The sequence below is a fragment of the Rhinolophus hipposideros genome (genome assembly GCF_964194185.1).
Source record: "Rhinolophus hipposideros genome assembly, chromosome: 10".
NCBI lineage: Eukaryota > Metazoa > Chordata > Mammalia > Chiroptera > Rhinolophidae > Rhinolophus > Rhinolophus hipposideros.
Genome location: NC_138056.1, coordinates 42460604 through 42487549, shown reverse-complemented (window position 1 = coordinate 42487549; position 26946 = coordinate 42460604). Strand labels below are relative to the sequence as shown.

At 51.3% G+C, this 26946-nt stretch overlaps 1 protein-coding gene across 3 annotated transcripts in view; it reads right to left on the bottom strand.

The window, feature by feature from the left end:
* Nucleotides 1-2379: 2379 nt before the first annotated feature.
* Nucleotides 2380-26946, bottom strand: part of DENND2B (DENN domain containing 2B) — a 145879-nt gene continuing 121312 nt past the window's right edge. For all 3 annotated transcript variants that reach the window (XM_081062574.1, XM_081062573.1, XM_081062575.1), the window contains 16 exons: nucleotides 24501-24649; nucleotides 22731-22946; nucleotides 21706-21802; nucleotides 21057-21101; nucleotides 19842-20026; nucleotides 18772-18881; nucleotides 18484-18553; nucleotides 15659-15736; nucleotides 14933-15073; nucleotides 11033-11181; nucleotides 7094-7271; nucleotides 6781-6822; nucleotides 5662-5773; nucleotides 4738-4977; nucleotides 3791-3877; nucleotides 2380-3156 (listed from right to left, as the gene is read on the bottom strand). In XM_081062574.1, the coding sequence (XP_080918700.1) occupies nucleotides 3122-3156; nucleotides 3791-3877; nucleotides 4738-4977; nucleotides 5662-5773; nucleotides 6781-6822; nucleotides 7094-7271; nucleotides 11033-11181; nucleotides 14933-15073; nucleotides 15659-15736; nucleotides 18484-18553; nucleotides 18772-18881; nucleotides 19842-20026; nucleotides 21057-21101; nucleotides 21706-21802; nucleotides 22731-22946; nucleotides 24501-24649 (1934 nt within the window). In that variant the 3' untranslated portion in view covers nucleotides 2380-3121. The remainder of the gene's footprint in view (nucleotides 3157-3790; nucleotides 3878-4737; nucleotides 4978-5661; nucleotides 5774-6780; nucleotides 6823-7093; nucleotides 7272-11032; nucleotides 11182-14932; nucleotides 15074-15658; nucleotides 15737-18483; nucleotides 18554-18771; nucleotides 18882-19841; nucleotides 20027-21056; nucleotides 21102-21705; nucleotides 21803-22730; nucleotides 22947-24500; nucleotides 24650-26946) is intronic.

Below are 26946 nucleotides of genomic sequence, written 5' to 3'. Positions count from 1 at the left end.
GCCCACTTTTTGTTTTATTTCCATTTTCTTAACCTCGTTTCTGTATCCTTATAAATAAGTCATTTTGTGTACAAGGCAGGTTTCAAGTCCACATGTGAAATAAAAGGTATTATTTTAAACAAAAATTTAACAGTTGTAACTAGTTAGAATGATTTTCTTGGAGCCCTAATTCAGACAGTCTAATGTGAACCACATTTGGAATACTGCTACTTTCCAAGGGCATTGCCTTCCAAATACTGGCTTTAAAAAGCCGACTCCTCATTTCTGCACTGCAACTTACTACCAGGATGCGTTTCCTTACTGAGAAGAGCATTTAGAAAGATATAACAGGGCAGCCTGCCCTGCTTTAAAAGTTACCAGACTGATTACAGGAGAAAACCCAGAGCCTTTAACTCCTGAATAGAAGAGGCCTGGCTGACACCACACAGGCACTGGGACCTGGAGCACAGGAGACAGCACTGCTTTGCCCCGGGGAGCTGGGGGAGGCTGGCATCCATAATCATGGAGGGGGAACAACCAGGGATGCTACATGTTGATTCTTAACAACAAAGAAAAATCTAGCTTAGAAGCGACTCCCATTTATACAAAATAAGTTGGGTTTTTTTCTTTCGTTTGCATATACTTCTCAGTTTTCCAGGATTCCAAATACTGTTTAAATCAGAGGAAGCTCATACTGTGTTTTGTTCAGAATATTACCAAAAAGTGTTCATTTCAGAAAACTGCCAATGGTAACAACACCTACTCAACAGAATGTGAGTTCTGATGCAACACAGTTTTCTCTGCATGTGTAGCTATTCCAGTCCCAGTAATTCTGTACAGGTAAAGACATGTTATTTTCTAACAAAATACTTTCCTTTTATTTGTCCCCTTTTACATTACAGTTAAGAGGTGTTTAGGTAGCTTATACTATCTATAAATTTCATTTCAGAATAGTAAAGGGAGGAGTTACAGTATTGGCTGTAGAAAAAAGGCGAGTGTTAGACCTGACAGGATTGAGAAGCAGCTGTTTAGGGGTCCAGAGATCATGTGAAATTAGAATGTGGAAAGAAGCCCTGAACACTTGTCAACCCCAAACCAGGCCCCCTGGACACACCCACCTCTACCATCCCTATGAGACTTCTGTGCCTTGGCCAGAGCAGTCATTGTATGGACCCTTGCAACCCATTCCAAAACATTACATGCCTCAGTTTTCTGAATTGGGGAAGAGCCATGGCCATAGAGGAAGAAATCTCTAGCGTTAGTCTTAGGTCTCTTAAAATTTCAAAGATACATAAAAGTTTCAAATTTTGCAAAAAAAAAAACATAGCTATATCTCTTGTCATCTGATCACATATCTTAAGGATTCTTTGAAGCCACATGAAAAAAGAGGGAGGAAAAGAGAAAGAGCACCTTTTGGAAACTATTATTTTATTATTAAGGAATCCACTTCTGACTGTCATGAAGTCCAGGCTGGGTAAACAGTGCCACATTCGGGAGGTAACTGAAAAACCAGACTAATGAGGCCTCAATCCCCACCCTATTCCTGGAAGATGCCAAGGCCAGCTACATAGGAGACTTTTTCAGAGAAGATGACTTTGTCTTCCCAGCAGACAGCCCTCTACTTTGCTTTATGAGGCAGAGCAACCCCAAACCACGGACAGGTTGGGACCTGCACAGGTCTCAATGGAGATGGAGAGGAAGAAAGGGAGCCCAGGATGGAATCGACTCCTAGTAGCTAGGATGGAACGACAGGAAAACTTGACTCCATGGCTCAAATCGTGCCAGACCCAATACCAATGAAGAAAATTGCAGCTTAATGCCTCATCTTGGGAATTTCCAAGGTCTCTACTCTGGGAAGGACTTGCGTGGGTAGAAAGCCTAAGTCACCCATATTCCCCATCCTGCTTATCTCTTCTCCTTGCTCTTCCATGGAATGTAGCACAATGTCTATTCAAACCTACAGTTCCAAACAGAAATGACTATTCACATAGTAACAGGAAAGAGCCATATGAGCAAGCTTGGTTGGCTTTAGCTGTGCTTCACCGATGTCAGGATACCCAGTGATGTCCTGAGGGCTTCATACTGAATAGGAAAATGTTAAGATTCACCTAATAGTGGAGCCAAAGGGCAATGAGCATTCTTTCCATCACTGGAAACACTGACACAGAATTAGAAACACTGAATGAGAACAGTGATTAGGTAACTTCTAACTCTTAAGACTAGTCATACAACCAGGCCAGAGAACCCGATATCAGGGGAGGTCAATGACCCACACTGAAGTTAAATGCTTAATCAAGTACTCAGTTCCCAGCATGATGGTGTTTCACCCCTGAGAGGCCTTCTCAGCCCATCCCCCAGGAGAGAAAGTTCTGGATAATGAAGCCAAGGAACACATGGGACTCGGGCCCAAACAACTGTACACTGTTTATTGAGAACACCCGTAGATGGTGGGAAGGAGGGATGCCCTGTACCGCATCATGGCCACCACTGACGGAGCTGGGCCTGGAGAGCACTGGCAGAGCCAGGGGTGGGCGTCCCATGACTCACTGACCATCACCGAGGTGGGAGGAACAAGAGAAGGCCAGGCCCCAGAGCCTGGTACCATGCTGCAAATGGGGATCGATTGGCCTGTGCCCTTCAAAAACAGGGTTAGGGGAGGGGGACTACTAGAAAAAAATAGAAACTCTAAGATTTAAAAAAAATAGTCCTCCTGTACATAACAAGATAGCATCTGCTCTCCAGGGCCCAAGACTGGCAGCAGGGGCCTCAGGCAGGCAGGCCAGGAGCCTCCAAAGGAAGATCAGTGGTTCGGCTGAGACAGTCAGCTGCACATAATTGGCCAGTCACCAGCACCCAGCAAAATTTATCCATGCTCGGGCAGGGCAGGAAAGCACCCGGCCCCTTGGGAATATACAAATATTTACCAGATTCTCTTTGCTTGTTACAAAAACAGATAAGAAAGCTTACAGCAGATTATTTACAAACAGTATCCTGGGATATTGTGAAGGCAGGGGTGGGCTGGCTTGGAGGGTGGGGTCTGTGGGAGCAGAGCAGCCACAGCAGCCCAGAGGGTCCCAGGCTGGGCCCGCCCCCCAGGCTCCAGGCTCTGCAAGGCACTGGACTCTGTTCCTGGGAAAGGAGCTTAATTCTTCTTGTGGAGGAACTTCATTTTGTTGCCTGTGGGCCAGAAAGGGCAAGAGTGAGAATGTTTGACTGTCATCTCTTCCAACAGCCCTAACCCTTTTCAGCGGGAGAGAAAGAATTAGAAAGACTGGAGTACAGCTGTGATCCATCTGATCCAGGAAAGGGAAAGCACTCGAGCTCTAAGGACGCCACTGGTATTAATCACTGTGTGCCTTTGGACAAGCCACTTCTTTGGCCCCAATTTCCCTTTAAACTGACACATGCTATGATTCTATGATCCAACTGGCTGAGCTCTCTGAAAGGAATGGAGGTTTTCAGAGAAGGGTGCTCTGGCATGGTTACTTTTGTAGACAGACCCCCTTATGGCCTAGAAGAAAGCTCACTGGCCCTATGGCTTTCATATTCACTAAGGAAGCAGTACACCCAGAAAGACCTGACTTAGGTGAGTTGCTGTGGTTTCTCTTGGTTCTACAGTTTCGTAAATAATGAGCAAACTGCCCTTGGATCACTGCACTGGGAACCTTCTCTTCACCAAGGGATTTCTTCCTGCTCTGTCTGTAGCCCCAGTGTAAATACCCATTGGCACTGGTTTAGAATAGTTTGGGGGTACAGATGCCCCAGAACCTTTTTGCTTAGTGTCTATCTCATCTGTGACAAGGCTACTTACCCAAACCTCGAAGAAACTTATTCATTCCACTCTGCTCAGTATCTGGAAGTTCCTCTAAATACTGCTCTACTCGCTGCTCAAAGAGGCCTGGGGAAGAGGAGAGGCAAGCAGGGAAGAGAAGAGTCATTGGCGGAAGGGAAAGGGCCTGCTGGAGGGGGGCCATGAGGCACAGATCCCCGAGAGGGAGAAATTAAGGATCTACCATTATAATTTGTAAGAGCATCTCAGAATTCAGACTGGCTCATCAAAACTAGCATTAAAGACATTGTACTGACATTCACTGCTGATAGCAAGAAGCCCTTGATACCTTGCTTCCCGGTACCCACTCCTGAGCTGCAGTACGGCGAAGGTGCCACTCGTTTCTAAGCTGCCCCTGAGTGAACACCTTCTCTACTTCTGATTAGACCACTCTACCAGGTTGTTTCAAAAAGGTTTGTCAGACCAAATGGACAGTATTAGTGGACAGAATAATAACCCTGAGGTTAGACAGAAAGATCTTGATGAGAAGGGAAAGCCCTGGTGATCAGAGCTGATGAAATAACTCGAGATGAGATGACCTGCTCTGACTGCAGACTGCCACCACCCCAGACAGCTAGCTCAGTTCTCTTCACAAGCCTTTCCAGCCTGGGTTCTCAGAACCCCCTACATTGCTCAGCCTGGGCCTTTTTTCTGGATAAGAATGGACTGGGCAACAAACGGCATGCAGCTCTTGGTGGAGATCACATGGCTCCAGCCTGTGAACAGCCTTGGGAAGGCATTTACTGGGACAGCGGGAGAGGAAAACTCCCTTGGAAGTTTCTGTCAGAAGAAAAAGGATGTTTGGACGCCTGGCTCCGGACAACACCCACAAGCTGCCATCACAGTGCTTAGCTATTTGGCCCTGATGTTAGCAGAGAAGTTAGAGAAAAGAGCCCATTACCCCCAACCCCAAGCTCTTCTAACCTTACCCTTTGCCCGACACTTCCTTAACTCCCTGTCTTGGATGAAGCCAGCAAACATCTGAGACTCCATAAAAACCTCGAGAAAACGGCGGATGCTCTTGGAGGCCACAGACTTGCGGAAGGCCTCTCGCTGGAAGGCCCTCTCCCCCTTCTCATTCTGGGTCAGGAAGAGGGAGTAGTGCCCAACAGTCTCCACAAAGAACCGGATAAACACCTCCGACACCAGCCCATTGAGGGTATTACATTCTGGAAGAGAAAAGAAAACCTTTGAGGTTCAGGTCAAGAGCCTGTAGTCTCCAACCTACAACCCCCAATTCCAACTGGTGGTGTCTGTCTCTCCCCAATAAAACTCCCATCCAGAACCACTTATCTGTTCTTGCAACTCTATCTCCTATGCTCCTGGTCTTGTACCAGGCCACAAGCCACGAGGCTGGCAAATACTTGCTGGATGAATGACAGTGGACCCCTTTCCCCACACCCCTCACCCTCTCTGGTTTTACTGGCTTCACAGGAAGAGGAAGTTTCCTCTATCTCCTGCAGTGGCTCATGGAAAGGACCAAGAGGGAAGAATAACTAGTTTCCTGTCAGCAAGAAGAGTCTGTAGTTGCCACATGTCTGGGTTTTCCTTCCCAAACCTCCACAGGTAGAGAAGAATTAGAAGAGGGTACTTTGTCGCCTGGGCCGCCCTAGAAGCAGCCACAATGTGGCTGATGTTCCTGAGCTCCCTGACAAAATACCACAATACTTTCCTCTCCTCAGACCCAGGCCAGCCGTAACTCCGTGAACTCCACTGGTAGTGGGGCTACAGAATTCGAGGCTAGAGCGAGACCAGGTCCTACATCTGGAGGCTCATCAGCCAGAAGGATCTGCACAGAAACGGTCCCGGCCCCACGACACCCAGACCCAGAGCTGACTGCGTGGCAATCTCACCATCGTCAGACTCGCTGTCAGAGTCCTGGGAGATCAGTTCGTTCTTCCTCTCTAGAGCCTGCTCTAGAGCCGCCTGTAACTTCCTAGGTAACAGCGTGTCCTCATCATCCATCTGCAGGAGAAGGAAAACACACAGTGATAATCACAGCTGACACGACTGAGCACTTACTCTGTGCCAGGCCCTGGCGAAGAACTTGAATATATAATCTCACTGAATTATCCCAATAACCCTGACGTTATTTATCAACCTCATTTTAAAGTAAGGAGCTGAGGCACAGAGCGAAGTTAAGAAACTTGTACGAGGTCACACAGATAAAAAGTGGTGGGGCAGGTGGCATTCACTGACCAGGACGAGCTAGGGGTTCCTACCCCAGCACCCTGATGAAGTCTCCCCAATTCCTCCATCTTCAGTGCAGGTGAGAAGCACATCTGGCTCAGGATGGGGAGACTGTGGCCCAGCTTGTGTCTCAGGTATGAGGTTAGGCTGTCGTTCCTGTCTCTACGTTCTGGTTCAGTGTCGTACCTTGATGTCTTGTGCCCAGGAGTCACAGCTCTGTCAGTGGTGTGTAACAGACTGTACATTCTCCAAGGGTAAGGCACTGGGCCGTGCTCCTTTGTGGAAAGCCAGGAGAATTTCTGAGACTAACAAAGGCTTTTTGAAGTTGACAGCAATGATTGCAAACCTTTAAGTCCACGGCATTCTATGCATCGTGTGTAGTCTCCTAGCAGGATTCCAAGGCAGGTGCTATCGCCATGCCTGGTGTGGAGATGAGAACTCTGGCTCACAGAAGTGCACGGGTCTGTGTAAGATCATGTGGCCCAAAGGTGGCAGAGCTCAGACGTCAAGTCTTTAGACTTCCAGGCCATGTTCCTTGCGCTCCCACACTGCCTTCCAGAAACTGATGATGCCAACCGGAAAGGCACATCCTGCTTGAGGACTAGACGTCTCAGATCAGCTTCTCCCCACCTATGTCTATTCATGAATATGGAACCCAGAGAGCTCAACCAATTGGCTGTGAGGGTTGAGCAGTGTATGTGACCATGTTGGGTACTCTGTAGTCTGCGTGGAATAAATACCCACCCGAGAGCAGGCCACGTTCTGCGGTGTCCCAGTCTTACCTGTCGGATGAATCGGTCAGATCCCAGATTCACCATCAGTGCCTGAGGAAGAGTCATTGGTAGCAGTGATTTAGGGTGCGAATCCCTGCAATGCCCTCCCCAGGCGTCCAGACCCCCAGATTCCCAGGGTCAGATGAGCGGAATAACTCTAGCTGGGGACAGTGCTCCCAGGCTGGGTAGAGAGACCCAGAGGTCACAAATGAGAAGACCCAGTGCCTTTCTTCCCTCCGCCCTTCCTTCCTGGGGGTTTCTGTTTCTTCCATCCCTTCCTTCCTCCACCCATTCCACCCAGCAGGTTCCCCAGGTGGCCCACCTCCTCCACTGGCAGCTCCTTCAGTTTGGGGAGGGAGCTGGAGAGCAGGCCAACCAGGAAGGGGGTGGGACAGCAGACGATGTCAATCATGGAGGCCGGGAGGACAGGAATGAAGGTGTGCTGCCAGGAGAAGGGGTAGAGCAAGGCCACCACCGCATGGGAGCAGCTGGACAGGGTACTGGAGACAAAGAGAGGCGAAGTACCTGAGCTCAGGCCCAGCCCCTTCAGGGAAGGGGAGTTAGAACCGACGGGGGGCTCAGGACATCCTTTATGTTAAGCATCCCAATGCAACAAAAATGCTAGTGGGACTCAGGCCTGGGTCTGACCCTACCGATGGTGAAGTTGCCACATTCCCACCACTCAGGGCCCCGAGGACACTGGTACTACCCTCTGTGGTGACTCTACTTAGAAACAGCCAGGAAGATATGTAGCAATACTTGAACACACAAAGGACTCACACACACTCCCAAAGGGCCACCCAGATGCACAGGCAGGCCTGACTCTGGCGGGGTCATCAGCTCAGGGAGTACACAGGTAAAATGTGTAAGAGTTGCTCACATATCCAGCGTGCAAGAGCTGGAGGGCCTTACAGAGGTCATCTTATCAATTCTACATTTTACAGCTGGGGCCACCAACTGCCGGGGTCAGTCTGGTCATAAGTGGAGACCTGGGACACAATCACATTTCCTGTCTCTCAGTCCGGCATTATTTCTACTGCTCTGTCCTCTACCCATTCCTGCCTCCCCACAGGACCACTGACAGGTGAGGGAACTGGCACCCTTCTTACCACCCTTCTTACCACGCAGAAAAAGGTGCCCACTCCCACCTTTCCTTTCAGGCTCCCCAAAATAACCACAGGTCTCAGTGGGGTCATCCTTCTTTTGGTCTAAAGAGGAGTCCAGGCCTCTAGACCCAGGAACACAACAGGGCTGACTGTCCAAGCAGGATGACCACTGGGAGATGTAGGAAAATCTCTAGGATGCTAGCTAGAAGGTACAGAAGTGAGTGCACACTCCCCATGTATGTTGAGGGCTGGTGAAGGGCTCCAGTAAACACAGGAGACACACCTGGCCTGAACTGTCCATCTGTCAGGAGGAGAGTCAAAGACCCTCCCTTAGGGACCAGATTACAGATGACGAGACAGAGGCCCACAGTCAAGTTCATTTTCAAGCTTGACTTTCCTAGGCTGTCGTTCCACATCTATTGGTCCCATCTATTAGCCATAAAGCCCTGGTCTCTACTTGATCAGCTCTAGTAGGGACTCTCACCCTTTCATGACTAATGCCCCACCAGTCAGAGAACATGGGTCTAATCCATGACAGATACAAACCCCCTCCCTCTTCTAAAAGGATCTCTGTATGTTCATAAGTGTTTTGTCTGCCAGTGCCTTGCTTGGCTGCCCTGTAACCTCATAGACACCTGAAATACTGCTGGGCCTTGAAGGAGAGACACAGGTATCCTGGCCCCCAACAGCCCTTCCCCTGGGACAGCAGCTTCCCATACCCCAAGGAGAGCCATCTGAAAAAGATCTGGAAAAGCACTGTCTCAAGGCCCAGGGACACACTGATCTCCACCGTCCCCTCCATTGGGCCTGAGAGGCAGATGGCTTTGTACACCCCCTAGGTCTGACCTGCAGAGCCTGTGTGTGTGCGTGTGCATATACACATAGCCACATTCACACATTCCCACATACAGATGTCAGAGCTAGACCAGAGGGACAACGGACTTACGGAAAACCTGAAACGTGAGCAATGAAACGTGAACTGGGTGCACTTCCTGAGCCCTGAGCCCAGTCCAGGCCTGTGTGCCATCCCTGGGCTGCCTACCCTGCCCGTCTCCAGTCAGAGGCAGACCCCAGATGGGAGGACATCTTCTCTAAGATCCAAGACTGGCAGAACTTGAATGCCGAGCCAGGCCAAGAACAGGGCCCTGGGGCATTTTCCTCCCAGAATGGCCCTGGAATGTGCTCAGAGGCAGCTTTAGCCACGGGGAACAATAGCAGTATTCACGGCCCTATTGGAGCTGGGCTGAGGGTGGGGGTGAGGCTCTGCCCCAAGTGAGGGAATGGAACCTTCAGGAAAAGCAATCTCAGGGTCCTGGCTCTGTTAGTGGCACCAAGGTCTGGCCAGCCCAGAGCCTCACAGCTGGGCAGCAGGGGCTTTGCTGGAGGACAATGAACATGGATGGCAGGGCAGGCAGGGGCCGTGTGGAGCTGCCGGACCCGGCTAGTGCTAGCTGTGGGCCCACGAAGTACATAGAACTGTGGGATACAGAAACACCAGGCTGTGACAGGAAGTGAGGCGACGTTTCCATTTCTAAACCTGAAATTTTCTAAAAAGTCAGCTTCGGTTTTCCCTCTTCTTCCTTCTCCTAGGCTGAGGGTAGGCCTCGGCTCTTGTCCTATGAGGGAGTTCATTTATCCTGTTCCCCTCAAGACCCCTCAAGAGTATATCAGGGGACAAACCAGAAGATTTTTCTTTTCTGCCTCTCATATCAGCACCTGGCATTATGTATGGTATGGCACACAGCAAGTAGCTTAATAAATATCCACATGAGTGAATTAATTCTACCACATTAGGGAACCTCTGCTTCCTGTGGATTGACAAAAAGAAATAGGCAATGTGTTGCCAAGATCTCTTCTTCTCCCTGCCTGTCCCACCTCCCACATATACACTTTGCTATAGTCTAAATATTTGTGTCCCCCCAAATTTGTATGTTGAAATCCTAACCCCCAAACATGATGGTATTAGGAGGTGGAACTTTGGAAGGTGCTTACGTCATGAGTGGAACCCTCATAAGTGAGGTTCGTGTTCTTACAAAAGAGACCCTCCAGGTCCGAGCCCCTTCCACACGTGAGCACACAGTGCGAAGGAGCTGGCTATGGGCCAGAAGGCAGGCCCTCAGCAGAATGCGACCATGCTGGCACCTTCATCTTGGACTTCCAGCCTCCAGAACTGTGAGAAATACATTTCTGTTGTTTGTAAGTGACCCAGTCTATAGTATTTTGTTAGCAGCCCAAAGAGACTAAGACACTGTTTTGTTAAAAACGTTGGCTGCCTAGAAGAGCTTGGCTTCTTCCAGTGACCTCATGTCCAGTGACACTTCTGCCACCCCTCCAATGGCCACAACCAGATCTTGGCATCTGGAACTCCTCTACCTCTAATATGCCTACACGTTGGAATAAGATTTGTGATGTACCCAGCTCTTTTCTTACTCCTCCTAAACCAGCCTCTCTGCCTCATTGGCACCTCCAGTTCCCAGACATCTTGTTCCCTTTCCTAGTTTGACTGGCCAACCTTCCTGCACTCGCCACCCCAGCACCCTCAATGCCTCATCTCATCCTTCTCCATAAATTCCCAAGTGCCTGGCCCTGAATCCCTCCAATCAATCGCCTTCTCCAGGTGACACCCTCACCTGGCCCCCTCAGTGGATGGCTCAGTGCTCCCTGTATTACCTCTAGTCAGTGCCCTGGCCCTCTGCTCATGGTGGTTCTTCCTAAGGTTCATCATTCTCCTCAAACTCAACAGCCCACAGAGACGGCCTTGCCTCTTCTTCCAGAGGAAATGTGGCCATCAACCATAAGTCTCCTTACTTTCTTATCTTTCTCTAAATACATTTGCATCTGCACAATATTGCCAAAGAAGTGTTCCTCGTCTTCCCTCTGGCCACATCGTCCATTGGGCTCTCAATCCTGCCAACTTGTGTGCTCCCAAGGGCTGCTCCCTCAACCATCCTCTCTTCCCGGGTTTGCTAACCTTTCCCTCTCCATTTGATCTTTATTTACACACACACACACACACACACACACACACACACACACGCATGCACGCACGCACACACACCAAGGGACTGGCACATACTAGGGCTCATAAAAACACGTTGGATGAATTAGCGGCTATGCCTCCCTCCTCTTCTTCACCTTGCCCTGTTGGGCCCTACCTGAGCTTATCTGCCACAAAAATGACCCGGCGCTCCAGCAGCAGTGAGGCAAAGATTCGGATCAACTGGCGCACACTGAGGCAGGTAAAAAGGCACTCAAAGTCCACGTGCTCCAGCCGGGAATCCATGGGCCGCCGCAGCTCTAACACCTGCAGGGGAGCGAAGGGGAAAGTGGTTCAAGGTGGCCAGGTGGGTGCCATTCCCAGGTCCTTCACAAAGTGACTGGAGGCTGGTTTCCCTTCCCACCCTCTCTTTTCCAGGGTCTCGAAACTACCCCACTATGCAATAAGACCCCATCTCCTCCTCCCCTCAGACCACAGCTCTGTTCCCCATCAGACACCCAACCTGAGGGCAGGAGGGCTAAGTCTGTGAATGTAGGGGAGGCTCCAAAAGGAAGGATCTGAGGGGCCGTCCATCAGGCTCTCAGGAAAGGGAAGAGGACAGCTGACTGCGCTTACAGATAAGAAGGATGAAGGAACAACATAGCTTTATCCTCCCTGCCATCTTACCCATCTCCCCAAGCAAACATCTCGGTCCCCATACTGACCAGAACCCACAACTGATGGCTGCTCCCCACGCCTAAGGAAGCACAACATCTCTGTATCCCAGGACTCTATTCGCACCCATCTGTGGAAAGACAATGCTAGTGTCCTTGTTGCCATGTCCCCTCCCTTTCCGGCTAGAAAGAGCTTCCTTCCAGAGGCTATGTTTGTCCTGCCATCCTGGCCTCTATCTCTATCAGCCTCTCTAATCCCTGTGCCAGAGACAAGGAAAGGGCTGGCTATTCCACAAAGTCGCCAGGAAGCTGGACTTTCTTTATCAGGGCCAGACCTAGCAATCCTTCCTCCAAAGGGTTTGCGAGGCCACTCCCAAGATCAGTGCCATGGCGCAGAGTCACCTCCCTGGGTACAGTTATGAGGGTGGAGGGTAGCAGCTGACCCAGCAGTGCGAGCAGGAGGAACTGCTGACGCGCAGGCCACAGCAGAGCACTGTCCCAGGGGCTGCCCACTCTCGCCCTTGGTCCCTCAGCATACGATGCAGGCAGCACGGACTCGCAGAACTACAGCCCACTGGTATCAGCTCTCCTCAAGGGGCTTTCCCCGACATCATCTCATTTGTTCCCCAAGGTCTAAGCAAGTGAGGTTCTAACTCCAGGCTCAGTATTCATCTCTCTGGCCCCAGAGAAGCAGCAAAATGGGCACAAGTTGCCCTAACGATCGCTTTACACTCTGTCTCTCCCACCAGCTGGTGAACTCCCGAAGGCCCAGTGACTAGCACGGTGCTGGGTGCACCCCAAATGCTCAGTGAAGATGGGCTAAGAGAATCCTCTATCACAGTTAGGCCAGAGGCCTTTGGACCCCTCCTGTCTTTCCCAGGAGAAGTCATAGTGAAGTCCCCCTGACCCCGCCTCCTGAGAGCCTGTGTGTGGCCCAAGGGGCCCCTCTCTGCAGCACACAGTCCCACGAGTGAGAATTCAGCCAGGCGGCTACCCATGATCTGGGCCTCTTCAATCATCCTGCCCTCAGGAGATCACAAAAAGACTGGTGTCGGGACAGAGAAAATGGATGAGAAAATGGATGATTAACATCTGCAGAGGCAGCTGACAGGGCTTTGAGGAAGGGTGCCAACCCCATGTGGGGCAGGGAGGGGTCAGAGCAGCAGCTCAAAACACAAGGTGTTAACTTGGTTGCCCCATGAAAGAAGGAAGGATCTTCCAGGGAAAAAAGAAGCAAGGTTCAGGGACAGCAAGCAGTTAAGTCAGAGTGACGAGACACGAGGCTGAGGAGGCTGGGGCCACGTCCTGAAGAACCCCAGGCCCGCTGTTGGGCTCTCAGGGCAGAGTCTGCTGTCCCACCCCTAGACCACTCGCGAAGCCTGAAGTCTCTCCAAACAAGAGTAGGCAGAAAGAGGCTAGCAGAAAGGCCTGGAATGGTATTCGCCACTGCCAGCAAACCCAGTATTTCTCTAGTCAGTTCCTCTCCTACTCTCCGCAACAACTAATTGATTTCTTCTTCCCTCTCCTAGAACTCAACACCTACCTCTCACTTTCAGAGTATGATCTCCTTTTCTATTTTGAGAAAACCAAAGCCAGCAGATGAGAATCCAAACTCTACAAGCCACGGCCCTAAGCCGCCATTACATAAGGAAGTGCCCTTCTGGCCTAAAACTGAACAAAAGCCAGTCCTTGCCTGGCCCCCACCACCAGTGCCTCCTCAGTGACAGCCTGATTACCCTCTCCCTCCTGCTTCCTTCTTTAACCTCTTCCTGGAGGGCGATTCCCAGATTCCCACCAGCAACCAAACCACCATCTTCAACAAACCCCCTTGGCTCCATATTTCCTTTCAACCACTGCCTCCTTCCTATGTCTCTCCACAGCTAAACCTCTTGAACAAAATGCCTAGACAGGCTGTTTCCACTTTCTTATCCCCACTCAGTTCTCAACTCACTCCACTGAAGCTTCTGGGGCCCTTGCCCCCCATTCTTCTGAAATCCACTCTCCTGAAGGCATCTTGCCATCCTCATCCAGACCTCTTGGCAGTATCTGGTCACTCCTTCCTTCTTGAGATGTTCCCCCGCCCCTTGGCTTCCAAGCCACCGCGCTCTCCTGGTGTCCTCCTATCCGCTCCGTCTTCGGGCCGCTATTCCTCTACTGCAGGGCCTCTAGAGTTAGATAGAGTCCCTCGGACTGGAAGGACCGAGGCCAGGGCTCTGTCCTCTTCCCTCGCTACACTCTGCTACTAAACACTTTCTCTTAGGTGTCTCCCAGGTGGAACATGAACAAAACCGAACTCTTCCTCTTCCTCCTTACAAATCTGCTCCTCCTTCAGGCATTCTATCAGCTACCTTGATGCGCAAGCCAGAAAGCAAGGAGTTAGTCTGAAAATCTCCCTAACACTTCTTCCTTATTGATCCTCATTCTGAAACACATCTCAAACCCATCTACCCGTCTTCGTCTGTTCTACCTCACCTTAATCCAACCTCCTACCATCCCTTACCTGCATGACTACAACAGTAGCCTGGCTAGTGTGCCTATTTTCACTCTAATCCATCATCTACATAACAGCCAGAGTGAAATTTTAAAAACCTATCTCAGATTTTATAATCCTGCTTTAGATTCAAAATCCTTATCTTGGCCTAGCAGGCACATCGTGATTTGGCTCTCCACCCTGCTGCCTCTCCAGCCCTGCTCACCTCGCTTCCTACCATTTTGGCCTTTTTCTCAGTTCTTTGATGAGTGTATACATTTCCCCAAATTTTACCTTTGCATTTGCTGTTCCCTCTGCCTGGGATAATCTTCTCCCATCCATACCCTTCTCTTTCAGTCTCCTTCCTCCCACTTCATTTAGTTGACTCTACCCATCTTAGGCCCCTGGTAAAATGTCACCTCCTCAGAGGAGGCTTTCCCTGCCCCTAATCTAAAGCAGATCCCTGTCACACTCCCTCACTCCCGTGCTTTCACTTGGCACTTAGCACTTTTAGGAATTAGCTATTTATATGTAGAAGGACTTCTTTAATATCAGTTTCTCCCACAAGACTGTGAACTCCACGAGGACAGAGCTGTGCCCCTCTGACTTTATGACTCTGTCCTAAGGTGTGCCACGATCCCTGACTATGAGCGTACATACTCAGTAACTATCTGATAAACGAATAAAAGGAGGGCAGATGGTGTGCAGTTTAGTCCAAACAAGTCAAGGAAGGCCCCCAGGAGTTGCAGAGAGTTGGGCAGAGAGAATGGCAGTTCCATCATTCATTTTTTCAGCCCCTATCGATTAGGTGTACAAGCATGGTGGGCAAGGAAGGGGCCGTGCTCTGCACCTCCCAGAGACTGCAAACTTGGCCAGGCAGGCCTTGCTTCAGTCCCAGTCCATAGGCTGAGAAAAGAGGCAGCAGAAAACCTACCTCATTGCCAGCCCCTGGCAGGAACGTCTTCACTTTGATGGTCTTCCCTGGAGCAGGGAAGGGCGACTCCATGAGACTTCTCATGAACGGATAGACCAACGCAGCGGAGATCCCACGCCGTCGTTCCACCTCATCTAGGACCTGTGCCCCCCGCCAGCAGCCCAGAGAGGAAGGGTGTCAGGGCGCTGCCCTTTCTTAATCCTGGGCAGAGAAGACGGCAGCCTGGCATCTGACCAGCCTGGGACAAAAGCTGAGAGCAGGAGGGCTGTCTTGCCAGTAGCCTCACATCCTACTTTTCCCACTTCCCTTGGCACTCACTGACTGCTCTTCTTCCTAACCAGTCCTTGCCTCAGACCCCAAGAGCTGAGTAGCTGCCCAAAGCAAATACCACTTGAGAGTCAGGTCCCTGGGCACTGGGCTTCCCCAGGATGGTCTCTGTCCCCAGTAACTCCGGCTCTGCCCATGGCCCAGGCTGTGACATTTGCAGACACTGCTGGTGCAGGAGCTGGGAACATGGCAGCTGGTTAGGTGAGGAGCCATGCTTGGGCATCAGGAGGGAGTCAGAGAGCTTGCTTAGACTTGCTCTTGCATTCTCTCTCTCGTCCTCTCACTCACGCTCACACACACACACACAGGTGGTTTTCTCATCTACGCTGGCTGCACATACTCATATGGGAGCTGTCAGCTGGGGGGGAGGAGGAGGGCAGGAAGCCAGAGCCCTCTTACCTTGGAAAACAGGCCGAAGCAGCCCAGGCGGCTGATGACACAGTATACCTCTGGCAACCGAGGTCCTTTCCCACTTGGCTGGGCCGGGACAAGGAGGAGGAGGAAGGCAAACACACAGAGAGAATGCGTGATGACTACATTGGCTCCTTTGCCTTGGGACCTGAGGACTAAGAACTGCTCTTCTAGTAGAAGAAAGACTCCAGGACTCTTCGAAACTTCTACTCAACAAGGTCCCAAAGGAGACTCTTGGGGGGCAGGCGTCAGCCTCTGGTGGGCCTTCCAGCCCAAGGTGCCAGACTCTTGCAAAGCTCCACACAAGCTCCCTCCTGCCCCCAGGAGGACACTGATGGGGGCTGGAAAGGACAGAGCAGTTTAGCAGAGGCTATAGCATGATTTGTGGATTTACATCCCTAAGGCTGAGACCCCCAAGGACACAGTGGGAATGAGAGGGACTTGTGTACATTCTTAGCAACAAGCCATGTAGTCTTCTGCCCCCCACAGGGGGCATTCTGCAAAACAATCCCTTTCCCGCTGCTCTTTTCTTCCTTCCTTGACCCATCTTCTTCTAGGAAGGGTCATTGAAAATAGATTAAGAGAAGCAAACTACTATTTGTTGAACGTTTACCGCATCTGAGTCCTGGGCTTGGTACTTTACAAAAAACTTACGAGACTGGCATTATCTTCATTTTATAGATGAGTAACCTGAGTTTAAAAATATTAAATCATTGCCCAAGGTTATGTATCTCGAACTCCTGGAATCAGGAGTCTGTTTTGGCCTCTGACATGCTGCTGTCTTACCTCTAAGGCATGCTGCTTTCTGACAAGACGAAAGAGACACAAAGACACAGGATAGAGGTATGCTACAGAGTAGAGGAGAACAAAGAGAAAAAGAGATTTAAAAGGTAGGCAGCTGGAGGAGATGTGCACCGAGAGCTCCCCACACCAGCAGCCCCCAAATGCAAGCTGAGGTGAGTCCGCAGGAGTCTACTTCTCCAGCCAGGGGCTGGCAGGGCTCTGTGGCTGCCTCTGGCTCAGAGGCCTGGAGTGCCTGGCAAGGTTTAGTGTGGTGGGAGGAGAGCAGCAGGTGCTGGCCCCTCATGCAGGCAGCTAAGCAAATGCAGATGGGACTATTTCAGTCTCCAAACCTGCTGGCCACACGTCACAGATCTAAAGAGAAGGCAGAATCTGTTTTTGTCCATATTAGGCCTGAAACTCACTCCTCAATCTTTCCCTCTCCCCCGCCTCCCCTAAAGCCCCAAGTGATTAAATCAAGTATGTGGGATTTGGGTTAGAATCATTGTGTCCAATCTGCAGGAATGCCGAGCTAGTGCCAGCCCCCTTGGCAGGGACCCAGCCCAGGCCCTCTCTGAGCAGGCCAGGACAAACATGCTCTTCCCTGGGGGCGGCAGGCCCGTTGCAAAGGAGCAGCTCTGCTCCATCTCTGCTCCTGCAAAGGGAGCCTTCGGAATGCTCCCTCCAGGCCCAGGTAAACCTGGGGCATGTTGGCCTCTGCCTGGCCCGCACTGCATCTGCACTGCTCCCCATTCCCTTAGCCCCACTCACTGGGCAATCTATACCCATATATCACTTCTCCCCAGACCACCCTTTGGGGTGATCCAAGAGTACCAGACTTGGTGTTAAATGGACTTTGGGAGTCAGTCCTGGCCTATCCCTCACTGGCTGTGTGACCTTGGGTAAATCATTCCACTCTGAGTCTCAGTTTCTTAATCTATAGAATGGACACAATATTACCTCATAGGCTATTATGAGGATTAAAGAAAATGACATACTTAAAGCATCTACCCTGGAACATAATAGGTCCTAAGTAATAATTTATTCCCTTTTCCTTCCCTTCTACATTGAAAGTCCTACCTCCTCTGCTTGACTCTCTCAAGTTCCTTGAGGGTAAGATTCATGTCTCATCTTTATGTGCCTTTAGCATGTTGCTTGACCCTCAATAGGCATATGACACGTGTTTCTGAATGAATGAATGAATGCATGGCCCCAAATCCTTCAAATGGGGTCCCTGCTATAATTACCCTTGTCAAGGAGCCCCCTCCCCTGCCCCTAAACTGGCATCTCCTGAGGCCTTCTCCCACTAAGGCCTAGGAACCCTGACACACACTCGACAGCCGAAGCCAGCAGCAGCCCTGGTGAGCCCCAGGACGGAGTGCCACAGGACTCTCTCTACTGTTACCTTGACTATTTCCCAGGAATAATGGGAAGGAGATGGGGAAGGACTGGCTAATATTTTCAAAACCTTCCCTTTCCCGTGAGTTCAAGGTATCTCTCCCAGAATCCCATAGAAAGAGCTGCTCTGTTCCTGCTCAGTCTCTAGCCCTACCAGACCATGGATGGACACCTCCCCACATCAGCCTGGCCAGGTATGGAGGTGAGGAAAGCTGTCCTCCACCTCAATCTGATGCGCACACACATAGTGCTGGGGGATATGATCCTGCGACCCAGGACTAGCAATCAGAGCTCAGAAAGCCGAGGCAAATGAATGATAAGAAAAAGTATAGGCGAGCTAAAAACATATAATGGCCCAGCAGAAGGCAATCTACTCTCTCCCCTTATTACAGATTATCTTAGATCCCAGGGCCCAGTCAGAGAGGCCACTCTGAGTCCTGCCATCCCAGGAGTGTCTCATCTGGGAGTGTGCGTGAGTGTAGGCGTGCATATGTATATGTATGTGTGTTGGGGTGGCCTCAGGGAGCATACAAGGGAGCAGAACACAGGATTTTATATAAACTGAAGTTGAAGAAGGGGACACAAACATAGACACACGGGGGCCCAGTCCCTGAGGACTGAATGGCCCTACTCACCAGTAAGCGCCTACAGTAGCCAAAGCGTCTGCTGCCATCCTCCCCAGTCAGCATGAAAGAAAAAGTCTCACTGGAACAGGGAGAAGTCTGGCATCAGGGAAGCATCAGAGGACCCAGGAGACAGCCCCCAAGAAGAGTGACTGTCATCCCAGGGAGGGGGGTGAAGGGCCAGGTTGCTGTAGGAGAGGAGGTTGGGACTAGGGTGGGCCCCATTCAGTTGCTCACCGCTATGGGGGTACAGAGGCTTTTCCCCCTTCCTCCCTCTAGTCGGGCCGGGCTGGGCCTCACCTGGTGTACTCTGACACGGGGAGCCAGTCCTTGGCATCAGGGAAGCAAAACTGGGGAATGGCCTTGAGCCGCTCCTCCGCCTCCCGCATCTGCTTTGTGGGTCGGTCCAGCTGCAGGCAAGATGAGTGTGGGGAGACAGAGACAAAGGAAGGCATGGAACCTGGGGAGGTGGGGATGCTGACAGGCGTCTCCTCCCCTCAGAGCCCTAGATGGCATCCTACCAATGGCACGCTTCTCAGCAGGCCCTGTCCCCACTCCCAGTTCTTACAGAGGGGTCTGGGCGTGGCTTGAGTCATCATTTATTCATTCAACAAATGCCAAATAAGCACTTTCCACGTGGCAGCTGGCACTGTGTCATGTGCTGGGGCTACCAATGGAAACAAAGTGGACAAGGTCCTTGTCCCTGCACATTCTGGTCTGACACCAATTTCAGAGGGTGTCACACATGAAATAAATAGGGTGATATGACAGAGAGAACTGGGCAGGGGGAGGGGCAACCTTAGGGTACCTGGAGCGATCTCCTGGGAGAGGTACTATTTGAGCGGAGAATGAAAAATGAGAAAGAGCCAGCAGCCATGTGAAGAGCTGGAGAAAGAACATTCCAGGCAGAAATAATAGCAGAGAGAAAGGTGCGAGTATTAAAGGAAGAGAATGGAGGCCGGGTTGGAGGTGATGAGCAGGGAAGGAGTGGTGAGAGATAAGATGGGGGGAAGTGAAGAATGACTGCTACTGGGTACAGGGTTTCTTTCTGGGGTGATGAAAATGTTCTAAGATGGATTGTACAACTCTGTGAATATACTAAAAGCCATTGAATTGGACACTTTAAATACGTGAATTATACAGTATGTGAATTATATCTCAATAAAGTAGTGAGAGAGAGCGTGTGTGTAAGCAGGAGAAGTAGCTGGGGACCCTCGTGGTCCTTGTAAACAATTTGGATTTTATTCTAAGAACGCTGGGTGGTGCTCTGTCCGCCTTCATCCTCAGCATAAGCACCGGCCCAAACCCACAACCCCAACCCTCTCTTCCCTCTGCGGTGGGGGCGGGGAGGGGAGAGGAGATGGCCTCACCTTGGGAAACTGGTAGGAGACTTCAGGGAGGTAGGTGTTTCGGGACGGCTTCTTCTTGAGGGATACCACCACAAAGTACTCGAAAAGCTCCCTCTCCTGCCACTCGAGCAGTTCCAGCTCCAGTGTTCGATAACTGGGCGCTCGCTTTAACATCGACTGGATGTGGACTAGACGTTGCGTGTGGGCTGGGGGTGGGTCACACATCAGAGGACAAGCAGGCTTAGCCTCACAGACCCCTCATCCGCCCCCTCCACACCAATCTCAGGGCTGGGTCTCTGTGGATCAACTCTAAGTGCATGAGCCCAGTCTGACACCCTTACCCAGGTAGGTCTGGGGCAGAAGCGGCGGGCCGAGGTGTCTACATCTGCACAAAGGCTCCACCCTGACAGAGGGAACTACTGGTCCGGCCTCCTGGACTTCTGGAGGCGGAGCTGGGCCAATAGGACTACCCACAGCAGGCAAACCCAGGTATGTATCATGGGCACCCACCCACCCCTGCCCCTGCCCCTGCCCCTGCGTCAACAGAACTAGAAGATACAAACATCCAAGAAAGCTTCATCCTTGTGCCCCTAGTCCTTGGACTTGAACACTTTGTCCCTCTTCCCAGGCCCAAAGTCCACTTGCCTGGGGCCAGCAGAGGAGAGAAAGAGGGAGCTAGCTCCCACCTACTTAAATCATCCAGGAAGGTCTAGGCAGGGCTTCCCGGTAGAGAAAGAACAGAGATTTGTCCAGGCCCCTGGAATGTGAGGGTCCCAGAGCCTTTTCAGGGAGGTGGCAGTCCTCCACTCCAGAGAAAGGGGAGATGAGTGGCCTCAAGACCTCTAAGGACCAGTTTCCTCAAACTATGACACATTTCTTATAACCAGAAGAGATACTTGTAATCTTCTGAAGCCATCTCTGACCCTCCAGATTCACAACATTTACCAGGCAAATCTGGCACCAATTCTCATGGGCGACGGCTTGGGAAAGTATGGCAAGGTCACTAGCCTACGACTGAGGCAAAAGGTCCGAAGTTAACCTCACAGGGCTGAGCTCGCAGGACCGCAGGGACACACTTTCCTACAGCTCCTTGCTCTGCTGGCCCGGTATCCTGCTGGCCTGTTGCCTCTGCAAACCAGGCCAATTTGGGGACATGGGAAGTATCCATGCAGAGATGCAAAGGAAGGGAAGGCTGATCCCCTACAGCCAGGGCTGGGAAAGGGTCCCACACCTCACCTTTGAACCTGTCGTCAGAGTCGCTCTCGCTCTCACTATTCTCATCTGGAAAAGTAACAGCAGGAGTGCATGCTTGCTGAACCACTGCCCACAGCAAAAATGTTCTGTGTCCCCCTCCCAACTCTTCTCACGAGGGATGAACCTGTACCTAGTCTGGGCTCCTAGGGGCCCATGGCCAGGTGCTGAGTGGCCTGGGGCCAGGGTCCCTCAGAGCTCAAACTGCAGGTGTTCATCTATATACAAACCACCATCCATCTGGTCCAGATCTGGGGGAAGCTGAGGGCCCCAGTTGGAGGCTGAGCTAGCGAAGAGGCCTACGGGCCTGAAACACAAGGGCCCTGCCTCCAGGAGACCAAGATTTGAAATGGGAACCAGACCACAGTGCTCAGTGAGTCTGAACTTTCCTTTTGCCAGAAGCAGATTCCCACACCCCACTCCTTACTCAGGGCCTCACAGCCCAAGGCCTGAACCAGCCCATCCCAGGACTTTCTTCCCTCTTTGGTCCTCCCCTCCTATGTGGCCACTTCTTGGCAGGGCTCTACCTGCCTAGAAGGCCCACAGAAGGGTAAACTGAGGCTAGTCCATGCCTCTCCCCGTTCCTAATGCCCAACAGCCCCAGACCCGTGAACCAGTAGCCATCAAGGCCTACCTCTCAGTGACGCTGTCTCAATGCTGGACATAGACAGCTTTTTTAACCTCTTCTTTCCTCTCTTGGCATTGTAGATGGAGTTAATTCTTTGGACAAGCTGGGTGAGAAAAGCCGGAAGGATGAGATAACCTTAACACCAGCTATGCCTACTTCTAAGAAGGTTCATTAGTATAGGCCGTGTGTTCCCTTATTGGTCCAAGCTTTCTGCTCCCCACCCCAACCCGAACCACTACTGGTCTCCTTGCTGCACTGACTCCAAGAGCTGTCTGGTAGCTCTCCATCTGCCTAACCCCCCAAGTGGTCTTCTGCCCCATTAAACTTAGTTCCCCAGAGGAAGGAACTGTGATCAAACGGGACAGGATGGGAGCTCCTGGGTCCCAAGAGTCACTGAAGCAACTGAGACAAAGAGCTCCTCAGATGCAATAACAGGAACAGGGATTTGAGTCTTTCCCCCTGGACTACAACCTGGAGCCCCGACAGGAAGAAGCTCAGTTCCCATTATACCCAAGCATTGTTTGCAGGCTAAAAATACCAGTTGGCTAAATCCTGCTGCTTTGGGCTGAGGACTTGGGCCTGGCTGCCTATGTGTGCAAATCACTGCTGAAAACTCTCAATTTTGAGAGTTACAGAAAGGGAGACCCACGTTTGAGTCCGAGGTCTTTCAAAGCCTGGAAATGTTTATGTGTGCACAGAGACCTCAAAACACCCCCCACACACACACAGTTGTTAATATGGAGCCTCCTGAGGACAGGTCTCCACCCACCCAGAGGCGTGGAACGTTCCCTGGGTGCGGAGGCTGGCCTGCTCTCGGAACGGCTGCCTACCATTTATCACTCAATGCATCTTTATTGATAAGAAAAGGGAATAATTGGCCAGATGAAAAAGAAAGGCCAGTGCATGGACCCAGAATACGCTCAAGAAGAAGTGAGGAAGCAGCCCCAGATTAGGGAAGGAAGGAAGGACGGAAGGCGAGAAGAGCCACCCGCCCGCCTGCCCACCAGCCCAGACCTATCCGGGAAGGCTACCTTGGGAATGCGGCGGGCCCGGCGGCTAGAGAGCAGCTCACTCGTGGTGCTGAGGCTGTCCTCGTTGAGGCTGGAGGGTGAAGACGGCAGGCTCAGCTGAGCCAGCAGCAGCATATCATCATGGCTGTGCCTCTTGGGTAATCGTGGCAGCCGGTGGCTCTTCCTTTCCGACCAGTTCCCACTGCGCAGGGACTGGCTGCCGGGTTTCAGGGAGAGCTGGCATGGGGGAAGAGAACATGGGAGAGGAAATCATCACTGAAGCCTTGGCTGGCCTCTGTCTGCTAGGGCCTGGACCGAGCAGCCACAGGTGGCATCCCTGGCTCCCCAAAACCTGGAATTTCCATCCACCAGGGTTTCCTCTTTCAAGACCTCAGCTACTAATCAGTAGGTCAGGGTTAGATTAGATACTGATCTTCCACAAAGGAAGTTTAACTACTTCTGCCAGAATAAAGAATGCAGAGGCTAAGAAAACTGGACTCTGAGTGGAAAGAGAAGGCCAACTGGGAATTCTGGGAACTCCTCCTGAGCTTTGGGACAAGGCTTAGACTTTGCTCATTACTAAGCCTGGCTGATGGAGCCAGTCTTCCCGTGTCAGCCCAATCCAGTCCTAAAAGGCTTCACTAGCAGAGGCCATAACCTACATGCCAGCCTGGTCCTGCTCATGTCTTCCAGGGGGTACACAAGGGTTTCGGGCTCTGACCACCAAAGCCCAGCAAGGAAGGCCTCATAGCCAGCTGGCTCCCTCCCCACACGGCTCTGGCCTGCCTCCATCCCCAGCCCTGGTCTACTTCCTGCCTCCTTCCAGCCAGACTGACATCCTATAGCACAGAGCACCTGTCTCTCAGCAGACCCAGCTCACTGCTAGGAAAGCAGCACCCTCTGCAAACTCAGCATGCAACCCACCCACTGTCTACATCTGGCATTTCCTCTCATCACTCTTCAGCACGTCCTCCTTCCTCCCTGTCCCCCAATTTCCTCTTCCCACCCAATCAGTCTGGCAATACATATTCCATGGAAGCCTGTACGAACAGAGCATATTAGAAAAGTAAATCTTTTATAAACATAATCATACCATTCCACAGCCAGAGGAAATAATTTTTATATTCTCTAGCCAATGTCATAAAATATCTGGGCCCCTCCATTTGCATAGAGAGTCAAAGTAGCCTGGGCAGATCCAGAAAGCGTCTCAATTCTCCTGCCTCCTTTCGACCCTGGACAAGGACAGGAGTGGAAGGGCCTCCTTTGACCTTTCACCTGTCTTCTCATTCCATCTTCTGTCAGTCCATTCCCCAGAGATTCATGCTTCCTCCCTCCAACACGAGTGGCTCCAGGTCTCGTGCACACCTGGCCAGCTCTCAGATCCGGTTTTTGGGTCTATGCCTGGCTCCCAAATGCTGGTACTGAGATCATTTCTGCCAGCGCTGCAGAATACCAAGACTCCAACCAGGGCCCTGCCTTCCTGTTTCCCACCGAGGAGGAATAATAAGACAGCAGACTGCAGGAGCTCCTGCTTTAGTTTGGCAGCTCAGAGTTCTCATACTGAAAGGAAGATGATGGGACAGGATGCCCCTCAGAGCATGTCTCAATAGTCCACAAGGGCTTCAACATGGTGGGAGTGCGGGAGTGCAGCGCTCTTTCCTGAGGTCACCTCCTTTGCCAGCACTAGTGAGGGAAAAAGGCCGAGCGGAAGCTGGCCCAAGCCTTGGTAGAACAGGCCCCCACTGTGGCCCTCGTGCTGACCCTACAGGCACAAGTTGGTGCCGCTGTTACCTGAGTGGGTGGGTTGTTGTACTTCCTGTCCTGAGGACTCCACATCCTGTGCAAAGAGTCCAAGGAATTCTCAGACAGCTGCTGGCATTTTCGTCCCGCTCTTCTCTTCAAGTCCACATCCTCGTATGGATTTTCCTTGGGCAGATCTCCTGCAGAGGAGGAAAAGTCAGAGTAGGGGGAGAAGGGAAGACGGAAACATATGCGCACACACACACACACACACACACACACACACACACACACCAGCAGAATTCCTGTGAACCAAAGAGAATGGCTTCTGCCTGGCTCTTCAGCTCATGAGTCATGCAGCTGCCCGTCTGCAGTGGGAGGCTGCAAACGGATCCTGGCTCCAAGTGCAGAAGCTGAACTCCCCCACCCCCGGTTCAGCTCAGCCTTGTCTGGCCTCTGCGTTATAAATTCAGCCATTGCACACGACTGGCTCAGCCACCCCTGCCTGTGCCCAGCCAGAGGACAAAGCCAACACCAAGGCAGCCTTCCTTGGCTCCAGCCCCTCCGCTGTGAAACCCCCTGAGACACACAGTTCGAGGTAGAAAAGGCTTTCAGAGGTTAAACGGCTGTCCCGTTACCCTTTACCGACTGCTCCCTGAGGACCCACTTTTGGGGCGTGGGCATGGAGGAACTCTAAAGAACTGCAGGGAGCAGGGCTTTCGCAGGCCTCCCTCTCACCTATTACATGGCTCAGCAACGCTTCAGGGTGTCTTCTGCCTGGTCCACAGAGGGAACCCCGCAGCAGTGATTAGTAAGTAGTGAGTGCTCTGTCATTATTTGCTCAATGAGCAGCTCTTACCACTGTGTCACTCTATTTCCTCTACTGCTGAGCTCAGCAAAAAGAATGGTCCTCACTCCGCTTTTGGAATAAACTCTCCTGCTGTGACCCAGGGAGGTGTGAAAGGCTTGAAAGGAGTCTGGCCAGAGGGGCAGGGCTGGGGAGAGTTCCCGCTTCTCAAATCCCTGGCAGCAGGCACAGTAGTGATAGGACCAGGGAATGTCCGAGTCCAAAGCACAGCCCCTGCCCTAGATGAGCAGCCCCTTCCCATAAAGCCTTCCCTCCAGTACATGCCCATGTACCTGGACTTTTCTAAAATACAACATTATGAGCCAGGTCCGTCCTGCCTCAGTCCCCCAGCAGCAGCACGGCAGTGACGAGGGCCATGGGGACTGAGAGTGTCTTGCCTTACCCACTCCCCCATGATTACCACCACTGTGTGGGACGTGGGACCTAGACACCAGTGAGGAGAATCAGGCTTCGCTGGAGGGAGCACATATGCTGAGAGCTGGGCCCGCTCATCTCCTCTCTGTTCAGTAGCAGGACTGAACCTGGGTGACCACCGAGCCCCCGGGAAAAGGATCTGGGACTGGATCAAGTGGTTCCCAACACCAACCGAGTCCCCAGCCACTGAGCAGCTGTTTTCCTGTAACACAGTCATGATATGAAAATGACTTGTCTCCATTCCAGAGCCCTGACTAAGCAGAGCTGGCCCAACAACCCTGCCTCAAGAAGCCAAATATTAAACCTGGCATCCCTGCCTGTTTTCCCCAGCCTACCCTGCTGTGGGCACTCAGGAGGAGATAGGACAGACTCTGTGCTTCTTGGCGCCCCTCCAACACATATCTCGTAGCAGTGAGGTGGGGGGTCAATGATTAGAGAATGAAAGGACGGTTTTCCTGACGCTGGGAAACAGGACCAGGGCATCACTGTGCACATAGAGACAGGAAGGACATTTATTCCAAGCTCCAACGTGAAATCCAAAGTGCCTTGGGCCAGATGATCAGTCAGAGACCTTATCATTATCCCCCAACCTTGTCTCAACTCCTTTAGACAAGTATGACCTTGTCTCAACTGCTTTCGATCATACTTTCTCCAAATGACTGACATTTTGGGCTGGGTAATTCTTGTCATGGTGGACTGCCCTGTACATTTGTGGATGTTTAGCAGCAACCGTGGCCTCAATCCACTAGAGGACAGTAGCAACCAAAAATGTCTCCAGACACTGCCAAATGTCCCCAGCAGATGGATGGATGGATGCATGAATGGATGATGGATAGAAGAAGGAAGGAATGGAGGGAGGGAGAGAGGTAAGGAGAGAAGGAAAAAGGGAGGGAGGGAAGAAGGAAAGAAGGAAGGAAGGAAGGAAGGAAGGAAGGAAGGAAGGAAGGAAGGAAGGAAGGAAGGAGGGAGGGAGGGATGGAGGAAGGAGTTGCTCCCCCTTAATTAAGAACCACTGCTTTAATAGGAAATATGGTAAATAATATTATAATAATTATGTATGGTGTCAGATGGGTACCATCTGGGAGTGATCACTTCATAAGGTATATAAATGTATATAAATGTTGAATCACTATGTTGTACAGCTGAAACTAATACAATATTGCATATCAACTGTAATTGAATAATAAATTTTTTTTAAAAGAACCACTGCTTTAG